The sequence below is a fragment of the Neomonachus schauinslandi genome, chromosome 6 (assembly GCF_002201575.2).
Source record: "Neomonachus schauinslandi chromosome 6, ASM220157v2, whole genome shotgun sequence".
Taxonomy (NCBI): domain Eukaryota; kingdom Metazoa; phylum Chordata; class Mammalia; order Carnivora; family Phocidae; genus Neomonachus; species Neomonachus schauinslandi.
The window spans coordinates 51785683-51797962 of NC_058408.1; the positions used below are offsets into that span (position 1 = coordinate 51785683).

Below are 12280 nucleotides of genomic sequence, written 5' to 3' on the forward strand. Positions count from 1 at the left end.
AGAGACGGTAGCACTGTTGCCAGGACAGAGAGGCAAGTCAGAGGAGCTGGCCATAGATGGCAAAATAGCAATTGGCACGGTTCTGCTGCCACTAACTAACCTGAGCTACAACTGAAAATTTTAAGTACAAGTCAGTATTGTCTTCCAGTGTCACTAAATTGTCTTTCAAATGTAAGAGTTTTTGGAGGAAAGGTGCTTTTTTCTTGGGTAACCACCACCAACTCATTTAATGTTCTCCTCCACCATTCTCCTAAGTCATGGAGTTCAACAATTCTTTGTAGTTCTCCTCCACCCCCTTTTCTTGCAGACTCTCAGTCCCCATTGGTCTTCACTTTCTCTTCTACTTGTTAAACTCCATTTTCCATCATGTCAACCACACTCTTCTAGCCTCATCTCTCTGAACCTGTGTGTGCTTAGGGTCATCAAGTACCAGTTCCTGAGAAGTGACTATTAACATTCAGAAATTGTGTGAGCCAGTTCTTTTTTTTTTTTTTTTAAGGTTTTATTTATTTATTTGAGGGAGGGAGGGGCAGAGGGAAAGGGAGAGAGGGAATCTCGGGCAGACTCCATGCTGAGCACAGAACCACACATGGGGCTCGATCTCATGACCCTGAGATCCTGACCTGAATTGAAATCAAGAGTTGGATGCTTAACCGACTGAGCCACTCAGGCGCCCATGTGTGAGCCTGTTCTTAAGTTACTGGCACCTTGAAATTTGCTATCGTCGGAGTATTTACACCGTGGAAATTGGCACAAGTGACAGATCAGGGATTCCCCTTTTCCTCATCCCTCTCATTCCCCCAAGATCTGGTTTATTAGAGTACCGTTGCCTTGGCCCCACTGTCCTTCCTTTGCCTCATGCTGGCAAACCTCAACTTGGGGTCAAGATAACTGTCTACATTCTTCATGTATACATTTGGGCTGCTGAGTGTTTCTGGAGAAACTCACAAAATGCTACAGATTCTTGCCACTATGAATTCATGATCTCCAACAATGGTCCAACAACTCTTTGTGTGTTTTCTCACTTAGTTCTTCCAATCTCTACAACGTCTGTTCTAAAAGCTTTTCCATGTTCTTTAAACCTCTCACTCCACTATATACTCCCTTCCTCTAGAATCTGCTTAATTGAAATAACAGAAACCTTCAAATGAAATATTCTTAATTTCCTCCCCACCAAACTGCACATTCCCTTCATCCTCATTGATTCCTTGCTCATTCCCTTCTACTGTAATGGAAGAAAGGTCTATTCTCTGGAATCTAATCCCTTACCCTACCTGGAGGCCTGTCTCTTGATATATTCCTCTTTCTTTACCGAATCTTCAACTTTTCTCTTTCTGTGGGCCTTTTCTTCTTATTTGAAGATGGAGTGGTCTGGCTCCTACATATCAGCCCTCATGATTCTCTCAGCTATAGTCCCATTTGCTTTCCCTCAGTTTCTTAAACAGAACTTACTGCCTCCTTCTTCACACTGTTTGTACATGCTGTTCCTTCAGTCTGGAATGCCTTATAATCTCAGTTTGAGAAAGCTTTCCCTAAATTGTTGATTGAGTCAGAATCAGGTTCCTTTGCTCCTTCCCCTCATATATCCTTCTTATTCCCTTCTGAGCTTTTGTCTCACTTGTAATTACACAGTTATTAAGGTGATTATCTAACTAACATTTTGCACACAATAGTATGGAAATCCCATGATTTCAGGGAGCATATCTACCTTGTATTCCCTGGGTCTAGCACAGCGCCAGGCATATAGTAGGTGCTCAATGAAGAAATTGATTCATTTAAGTTTTTTAGCATTTAGAGACTCACCTTTCCCATCCTCCAAACATCCATATCAGTCTCATGTCTTTTTTTTTTTTTTTTTTAAGATTTATTTATTTATTTGACAGAGAGAGATGGAACAGAAGCAGGGGGAGTGGGAGAGGGAGAAGCAGGCTTCCCGTGGAGCAGGGAGCCCGATGTGGGGCTCGATCCCAGGACCCTGGGATCATGACCTGAGCCAAAGGCAGATGCTTAACGACTGAGCCACCCAGGTGCCCCTCAATCTCATGTCTTCTTATCTCTCTTGTACTTATTCTCTGGCTTGCTGGCCATCTCTTTCATCCCCCATCTTCTTCCCATTCTAACCTTCTCAGAAGAGTTGTTTTATCTTCCTTTCTCCATTTCCTCCCCTCCCATTTATTCCTTGAATCACTGGAGTTTATACTTCATCACTCCACTGAAACTGCTCTCACTAAGGCCATTAAGGACATCTTTATCATTAACTATTGCACAATGTCTGCTTTTCACTACCTTATATGACCTCTAAGCATTACTGACATTTATTCAACTTCTTCCTTCTTGAAAACAAATACCTTTTCCCTTAGCAGTCACACTTCACTTCTCTTCTGGGTTTCTTCCTGTCTTCTCAGTCTCACCAGCTTCTACTTCTCAGCCCATTTTTTTTACATGTTAATGTACCTATCCTCAACATTCCTTTCTGCTCCCCTATGAGAATTCACCCACTCTCATGGTTTCAATAGTGGGACATTCAAATACCTACTTTCAGCTCAGATCTCACTTCCATATCCATCCACTTACTTGATATTTCTATATATTTGGATATTAGATTGTGGATATACACTGCAAACTTCACATGTCCAACACTTCACTCATTATCTTCTATCCTTGTAATTTGTTCTCCTTTGTTCTCTTTGCAGTGTGATTACTATCAAGTTGCCTAAGTAAGAATTCTGAAAGTCATCACAGGCTCTCTTCCCTGCCCTAATGCTCACATTTAATCACTAAGATCTCTTGATTCTATCTCTTGAACATCTCTGGAATCTGTCGATATTTCTCCAGCCCATAACAGATACTCTGGTCACTTCTCACCTGGATTACCTCAACCACCCCTGAATTGGTCTGTCACCAATATCTAATCTTACCCCTTTCAATCCATTTTCCACACAGCAGCCAGAAAGATTCTTTCTAAAACAAACAGCTGATTATTTCTGCCTCTTATTTAAAATCCCTCAGTGCTTCCCATTGCTCTCAGGATAAAATCCAAATTGCTTACCATGGCTTACATGGCTCTGCACCAGTAGTCTGGCTCCTGCTTACTTTGTCTTCTCTCTATTTAATCCCCTCACCCCCATTCTCTAGTCATCAACTATGATTAGGGCTTGTTCAACCACATTTTCTTACCTCTGGGCATATTCCCCTAGCTTCAGATACTCCTTAACTCCTGCTAACCCTTCAGGTCTTATCTTAACTCTTATTTCCTCTCAGAAGTTCTCTTGCATAGTTCCTGCACACAACAGGCACTCAAGAAATTAACTTCCTTTCCTAACTACTTTGTTTTAGTTTAACATCAAATTTTGAGGTTTTAATTTTACTCAAATTATTTCACTAATAAAATCAAATGAAAGAGGCTGATTTCTATTTTTAAATATTCTTTTATGAAGATCTACCAACAGACTATTTTGAGTGATGTGATGAACTTTGCTCCTAATGAGATGCAACACAAATGTGGCATTTGGAACATTTTTCCAAATAAAAATGAACAAGGAACGAAGGAACGAACGAACAGACAAGACTTGTTTCCCAGTCTTTGAAGAGCAATTCTCAGGGAATTTGCATGTCCGTAGAACTAAGGTATACACAGTACTCTAACTTTTATTACAGGTGTTTTACTCTTCTAGTTTATCCTTTTATTCTTATCAGAGCAATGCCAGCTAAATGCATTCCATTATAATTAAAAGATTCAAAATTTTAATATTTCATCATTTATCTACATAGCATTGAATTGTATGGAGAGGCATGAAAGAATTAAATCATATACGATGTCTAATATCTTAAATTTTTGACCAACAAGAATGGCAATTTCATCAATTCAACCTAATACAATATAAATGATGTTGAATAAAATTATATAGAACAACAGGCAGATCAAGAATAATTATAAAGGCTGTATGTATAAGCACTTGAACATCTATAGATATCACATTCATAAATTCTTATACTTTATAAAAATATCATTTTACTTAGCAAGTTTAAGACTGTCTCACAGTATACAGGCTAATTTTTTTTTTTGAGTTACTGAATTCCTTTTAAGAATCTAATGGAAGCTCTGGATCGTCTTACCTGGAAAAACAAAATGCTCATATGCTTGTGTTAAGAAATTCAAATTTCTACTGATTTAGAGTACATGAAGCCAAGATTCAAGTTTAAGAAGGTCTACAGTAGCAGAATTTTTAACTACCAGTAACAACTGAATAATGGTATTCAACAAAGCCTGAGGAAGTACAGGATATTCATATATTAAGTAAGCAAATGACTTTTCAAATCAAGTCTGATGGGTCAACATATTTTCCGATTATAACCTAGCTGAAACCATAGGCACAGGAAGATATGAGAAACATTTAAAATCATGTTAGTTAAATCAGAAAAAAACCCACAAAAACATTTTTGATATTTAATATTATACAGGTTTGAGAAGAATAAAGTTATTTATCTAATCCAGTGTGGTTTGTTAATACATCTTGTTGTACACATGCAGAAATAAACCACATACGGAACTAAGTTACTTTTCACCTGCAACTAACTGTTGCATCTATTTTAAAAGCAGTCAGTTCACTGCAATCACTTATCACCTAGTTCCTTAAAGTTAGAGGAAAGTGATTCATCCAGTTGGGTAATTAAATGAGAACATGTCAATTCAAAAAAGATATAATCATACACAAATACTAACTGAAAATAATTAAAATAATTTTTTTTATTTTTGATATTCTATCTTTAATCTCAAGGCTGTAGATAAGAAATTGTGAGAGCAGCTTGTTTGCCTATTCCATATCTGCAGTCACCTCTGTCTGTGAATGCTTTGCCTAACACACAGCCTCGATCTGTAAATCCATCATTCCCTAAACTTTGCAGTTGCCAGCATATTCTGCTACAAGGACGGCATGAGGACGCACATCCTTACCACACCCCTACTTCCATTATTCATTGCCACACCTCAAGCTCCACAACTTCTCACAAGTTGCAGCATATAAGAATGGGGAAGAGGGAGGTGGTGTGAACGGTATGACAGACCTCAGTGTTTTTTCAAAACAGCAAGCTGTTGTGAAATCGATTTAGTGGGTTATGATTACCTTTTCGGTTTGAAGATTTTTCTTCAAGTAGTTTAAATGACACAGAATACAATACAGTAGTAGAAGAGGAAACATCACAGTACATCACACATTGTAAGAGTATTTCTTCAGATATGTGTGTGGGGGGGTCAGGGTTTTGATATAAAAGCTATTTTAAAATGTAGGTCTCAGTTAAAAAACAATTTTAAACCTTTCGGTTGGAAACCTATGCTCCAGTTCCAGCACAATCCTTGGATATTATACTACTTCCGTCTTCCTTCTCTGAGTTTCACCTCACGTCTACCTCATAATCACTTTATAAATTAAAATGATATCCTGTGATACAAAATCAATATACAAAACTGTTGTATTTCAATACATGAATAAGAAACTACCAAAAAGAGAAATTAAGAAAACAATCCATTTTATAATTGCATCAAAAAATACCTTGGAATAAATTTAACCACGGAAAGATCTGTACACTGAAAACTATAAGACATTAATGAAAGAAACTAAAGAAGACACAAATAAATAGAAAGATATTCCGTGTTCACAGGTTAGATTAATATTGTTAAAAGGTCTATACACCCAAAGCAATCTATAGATCGATACAATCCCTATCAAAATTCCAATGACATCTTTCACAGAAAGGGAACAAACAATTTTAAAATTTGCATAGAACCACAAAAGATCCCAAATACCCAAAGCAATCTTGAGAAAGAAGAACAAAGCTGGAGGCATCACACTCTCTGACTTCAACAACATTACAAAGCCAAAGTAATCAAAACAGTATGATAGCAGCATTAAAAAAAAAAACAAAAAAAAACAGACACAGATCAGTGGGACAGAATAGAGAAGCCAGAAATAAATCCGTGCATATATGGTCAAATTAATTTACAACAAAGGAGCCAGGACATACTATGGGGAAAGGATAATTTCTTCAATAAATGGCGATGGAAAAACTAGACAGTCATATGCAAAAGAATGAAACTGGGCCACTATCTTATACCAAACACAAAAATTAACTCAAAATGGATTAAAAAACTTGAACATAAGACCTTAAACCATAAAACTCCTAGAAGAGGGGCGCCTGGCTGGCTCAGTCATTAAGCGTCTGCCTTCAGCTCAGGTCATGATCCCAGGGTCCTGGGATCGAGCCCCACATCGGGCTCCCTGCTCAGCAGGAAGCCTGCTTCTCCCTCTCCCACTGCCCCTGCTTGTGTTCCTGCTCTCGCTGTCTCTATGTCAAATAAATAAATAAAATCTTAAAAAAAAAACAAAACTCCTAGAAGAAAACATAGGTGGTGAGCGACTTGATGTGTCTTGGTGATGATTTTTTTTTTTTGGATTTGACATCTAAAATAAATACAACAAAAGCAAAAATAAACCAAGTGGGACTACATCATACTAAAAAGTTTTACACAGAGGTGCCTGGGTGGCTCAGTTGGTTAAGTGTCTGACTCTTGATTTCAGCTCAGGTTTTGATCTCAGGATTGTGAGTTCAAGCCCCATGAGTTTAAACAAACAAACAACAACTTTTGCACAGCAAAGGAAAACCATCAACAAAATGAAAAGGCAACCTATTGAATGGTAGAAAATATTTGCAAATCATATGTCTGATAAAGAGTTAATATCCAAAATATATAAAGAACTCCTATAACTCAACAGCAAAAAAAAACCCAACAACAATCTGATTATAAACTGGGCAGAGGACCTGAACAGACATTTTTCCAAAGAAGACATACAGACAAACAACAGGTACATGAAAAGGTGCCCAGCACTACTAATCATCAGGAAGTGCAAATCAAAACCAAAATGAGATATCACTTCACATCTGTTAGAGTGGCTATTATCAAAAAGATAAGAAATAAGTGCTGGCCAGGATGTGGAGAAAAGGAAACCCTTCTGCAATTGTGGAAATGTAAATTGGTGCAGCCATTATGAAAATGAAGGTTCTTCAAAAAAATTAAAAACAAAACTACCATACAATCTAGTAATTTCACTTCTGGGTATTTATCTGAATAAAACAAAAACACTAATTTGAAAAGATAATATGCACCCCATGTTCATTACAGCATTATTTACAATAGCCAGCAATGGAAACCTAAATGGCCCCTGATAGATGAATGGCTAAAGAAAATGTAGCATACATGCACAAAGGAATATTATTCAGCCACAAAAAAGAATGAAATCTTGCCATTGGGCACAATATGGATGGAACTTGATGGCATTATGCTAAGTGAAATAGGTCAGACAGAAAAAGATAAATACCAGATGATCTCACTTATATGTAGAATCTAAAAAACCCAAAAATACCAAGTTCAGGGATACAGAGAACAGACTGCCTGAGGCAGGGGGTAAAGTGGGTAAAATGGGTGAAGGGGGTCAAAAGGTACAAATTTCATTATAAAATGATGACATTATTCATTATAAAATAAATAAGTCATGGGGATATACTATACAGCATGATGACTATAGTTAATAATACCATACTGCTACTAGGAGAGTGGATCTTTAAAGTTCTTACCACAAGAAGAAAATATTTTGTAACTATGGATGGTGACAGGGGTTAACTGGACTTATTGTGGTGATCATTTCTCAATTTTGTGCCTGAAACTAATATAATGTTATCAACTATACCTTAATAAACATGGTGTCCTGTGAGTACTGTTTTATATAGCTAAGAAAAAGTTACTCTCCTTAGATAATGCAAAGACAAAAAACAAAACCCAAAACAAGACCTAAAAACAAAAAACAAAATCAAATAATTCATTATTACTTAAAATAAAAATTCATGTCTATCTGCTCATGTTCACACAAATTATTCTGGTTGCACATGTTCATTCCAGAAATAGCCCAATCAAATCCTATTTTGAACTTACTTTCTAACATTTTAAGTTTCTGTGTCTTTCAGATACCAAGTTTCTGGTTTGACCATTGTTAATTGCCTCCATCCTCTGAGAAGCTTCATAAATTATATTGGAAAAAATCCTTCCCTGTACATCTCACGATTTTGGATTGCTTCCTGGGTTTTCCATTCTCAGTGATTGCCCGATGTTACCAAATTTCCCTTGAAGACATTTAACTTTCTACCTTACCTGTACCTCCTAATTCTCTCATCTCATTCTTAGAAATGAATGTTTTATTTTAACAGATTCCTATAGAACTGTTCTAGTTACAGTACCTTTCTCTGACAGCTCTGGAACAATCAGAGGGCTGGAGCCTACCTTTCAAACATACCACCCAAAAAATTCAATCAAAGCCACCATGACTACTGAAATGTATTTTCAAAGTCTACAGACAAATGTGGCTCATACTTAGTCATTTGGCCCAGCCAAATAAAATAATTAGTCTGGAAGGCTTTACAAGTTTGCATTTCAGGATGAAGATTGAGAGGTTTGTTTTGCTTTAGTATCTTTGGAAAATGATTTTTTTTTTTAAATATAGAATTCATTTGAAAGACAATATATTTTTTTCTCTTCAGTTGTTTACTTTTAGCACTGAATTGTACTTTTCGACATTTAGAATTCACTTTAAAATAAGTTAAGATAAAAAACAACAGTGTTACACCAAAAAAGTGTTAGAGTGGGTATGATGCTTAAATGAAGTCTATGTCAAAGTACATTTTAAGTAATGAACTTAATAACCCAATGGCATCTCAATCTTCTAATCTCCTAATCCAAAATCTATGGAGTCATCTTGACTCCTCATTTCCTCTCATACTCATGTGTAATGTATCATGAAATCCTTTTGGTTCTCTTTCAAAATATACTCAGGTTCCAACTACCTCCGTCTCCACTCCATCTCTATCTCATTGTTATCACCCTGGTAAACTCTATCATTATTTTTCAACAGGATTACTGCAAAACCCCCTGTCTGACCTCCCTACTTCCACCCTTACTTTCTTGCAGTCTGTTTTCAACACAGTAAGTGCTGTGATCCTCTAAAACCTCAGACAGATCATATCACTCTTCCACTCAAAACCCTGCAAGAGCTACCCACTTCACTTAAAGTCTGAATCCTTACAAAGACCTACATTTTCTGGCTCCTTGTGAGCTCTCTAACTTCCTCTTCTATTGCTCTCATTTTCATTCACTTCACTCCAGCTACATTGGCCTTCTTGCTGTTCTTCAAACCCACCAGGCATGAGCCAGCCTCAGGGCCTTTGAACTAGCTGTTGTCTCCACTGGAACATTCTTCCCCTAGACATCTCCATGACTAACTCCTCTCCTTCACCTTTTTAATGAGGTCTACTTACTCTGAATACCTATTAACAACTGTAACTTTCCCTCTCCTCACCAATCCAGTCTTGCTTATTTCACCCTACTTTTCCTTTTTTCCTAGCTATTTATCACCTTCTAGCATATTAAATATTTATTATTTTAGTCATTTATTGTCTGTTTCCTTCTGCAAGAACATAAGGTTCATAAGACATGGGATCTTTGTCTCTTTGTTCAGAAGGGAAATTTGTATTTATGTCATAGTTAGGTAAGAAGATTCCCTAGTATATTCCAGAGGTACAAGAATTAACATCAATAAATTGGTTCCAAATCTTTAAAAAATGTGCTCTCTCATCTTGATACCATAATTTTCTTGATAGAAATTTCCATATCAAATTATTATATGAAACTTGTTTAGTTTTATGAGACATAGGTTAAGGAACAATATATCCATGACCATTTTGCAGATGTGGGGTGGGAATGGGCAGACCAAGACTCAAAGCTTTCCTAGTCCCTTGGAGAAAAGAAAGCACTGCCTAAGCAGGCTTTTCTTGCTTTGTCGTAAATAATCCTAAAACAGATGGCCAAAAGCTAAATACTAAGTCTGCTGCCATGGAAACCACTATCACAGCAGTCCATTCTAGAGCCCTACCTATAAGATAAATGTTTGTCTTCCTATTGTTCCAATCTGAACCTACTAACTTTCACTCCAAGTCCTACTAGAAGGTATTATACACATACCAGCCTCACAAAAATGTCTGGGAGAGACTAGTTCATACACAGTATCACCTTAAACATAGTCAAAATCCAGCAATGTATAGAGAAAGGGTTTTATATAATTGGCCACGTTCTTTCTGCATTCAAGTTCTGTCTTTATTATATATAAATCCATGTACCTTACCTTAATATTGCAAGCCTGCTCCATCAGTCTTCTGGCATTTTCCTCCGCCCTGTATCTCTTTGGAAGCTGAACTCTGAAAAACTTTAAAGCACCTTCAAAATCAGCCTGCAGAAGATCTTCCTTTGAGGTCTGCAAAATAATCCCAAGAATCATCATTACATTTTAGCCTGCCTTCAGGACAAATATATTGAAAAAAGAATTTCTATTTTCCCGAATGCATCATTGTAGCTAAGATCTAGCTTAGTTCCACAAGTTATTAGGAATAGATTTCTAACCATAAGTCACCATAAATCCTAGGTGCAGTATAAGAATTAATTAATAGGCTAACATATTTAATTTACATAACCTGAAGATCAGAATAGTGGATCCCAGCAAAGCTAACCAAGGTACAGCTCTGGAGGGAAAAAAAAAAAATGCCAGAAAAGAAAAAAATTTTAACTCTGGGTCTAATCTATGACTTTAGCTTGCTGGGTGTTCTAAGGATATTATTAGAAACTTGGCTGAAGACATAGACAATGTAATCAAAGCACATTAAAATTATATAATGAACACCTAATGGGAGAAGGGCCTTTCAACTAATGACAACAGCAGTTCAAGAAAATAAGAAATTGATTCCCCACCTTAAAGAATGCTATGAAAAAGTAAATGAAATGAATCACTTAACTAGCGAACTTATGAAAACCGTTTGCAAAATTTACTTCTTCAAGAAATAACCACTTAAAAATAAATATATGCATGCATAGAAAAGAGATGGAAAGGAAATAAAAGGTTTCTCTGGATAGTGGGGTCACAGGGGTTTTTACCCTTATATTTTGCTGTATTTTCTGCAGTAAAGATTTTGTAATAAGAGGGGTGCCTGGGTGGCTCAGTTGGGTGTCTGCCTTCAGCTTGGGTCATGGTCCCAGGGTCCTGGGATCAGGCCCCACATCAGGCTCCCTGCTCTGCGGGAAGCCTGCTTCTCCCTCTCGTACTCCCCCTGCTTGTGTTCCCTCTCTCACTATGTATCTGTCTGTCAAATAAATAAATAAAATCTTAAAAAAAAAAAAGATTTTGTAATAAGAAAGACAATAAGGGGCGCCTGGCTGGCTCAGTGGGTAGAGTTGGTGACTCTTGATCTTCTTTGGGTTGTATGTCCAAGCCCCACATTGGGTGGGGAGCTGATTTAAAAAAAAAAAAAGAAAAGAAAAAGAAAGGCCAGGGGCGCCTGGGTGGCTCAGTCGTTAAGCGTCTGCCTTCGGCTCGGGTCATGATCCCAGGGTCCTGGGATTGAGCCCCACATCGGGCTCCCTGCTCCGTGGGAAGCCTGCTTCTCCCTCTCCCACTCCCCCTGCTTGTGTTCCCTCTTTCGCTGTGTTTCTGTCAAATAGATAAAATCTAAAAAAAAAAAAAAGAAAGGCCAGAAGTATTTTAATAAACAACTATAAGCAATCTTTGGCAAACACCCTGATACAAATTATAGATTAAGCAGACAGGGTACACAGAAGTAAGCCAAAGAGAAATAAGATGTTTTAAGAGTCAGAAATTATCAAAAACTTCAGTAATAAAATGAAAAAACAAAACAAACCAGGATGGCTAGAAATCATAAACTATGCGCTAGTTCAAAATGTTACTTTATTTAGATTCAAATGTAGAGCTGATTAACCTTAAAGGCTGTCCTGAAAGAGTATAAGAAGTCAGAGAAATTCCTGCTCTTCACAGGGCCGGAATCATCTTCAGCAGCCTGGTCCCCAAGCCATTAGACATGTCATCTCCTAGGTGAGCCATTGCAGTAATCCACTAACCGGTCTCCCTGTTTCCATTTTGTTCCCCACAATCCACTCTCCTTATCATAGCCAGATGATACCCTTTCACATCCTGTGGTTCTTCTGTGTAAAGCCCTCCAGAGCTTCCTACTGTGCTCAGAATGAAATCCAAAATTGTTACCATGGCCCACAAGACCCTTCATGATCTGGAGCCCCTGCCTTCCCCTCCAACCTCTTCTTGAACCACATCTCCCTCCTGTTCTCAAGCTCCAGGCACACTGGCCTTGTTCCTGTTTCTTGTACACACCAAGTTCA

The 12280-nt window shown here is 37.5% G+C and overlaps 1 protein-coding gene across 3 annotated transcripts in view; it reads right to left on the reverse strand.

The window, feature by feature from the left end:
* RABGAP1L (RAB GTPase activating protein 1 like) overlaps window positions 1-12280 on the reverse strand; it is a 776559-nt gene that overhangs the window by 142340 nt on the left and 621939 nt on the right. For all 3 annotated transcript variants that reach the window (XM_021682815.1, XM_044915943.1, XM_044915942.1), the window contains one exon: window positions 10224-10352. In XM_021682815.1, coding sequence (XP_021538490.1) covers window positions 10224-10352 — 129 coding nt within the window. The remainder of the gene's footprint in view (window positions 1-10223; window positions 10353-12280) is intronic.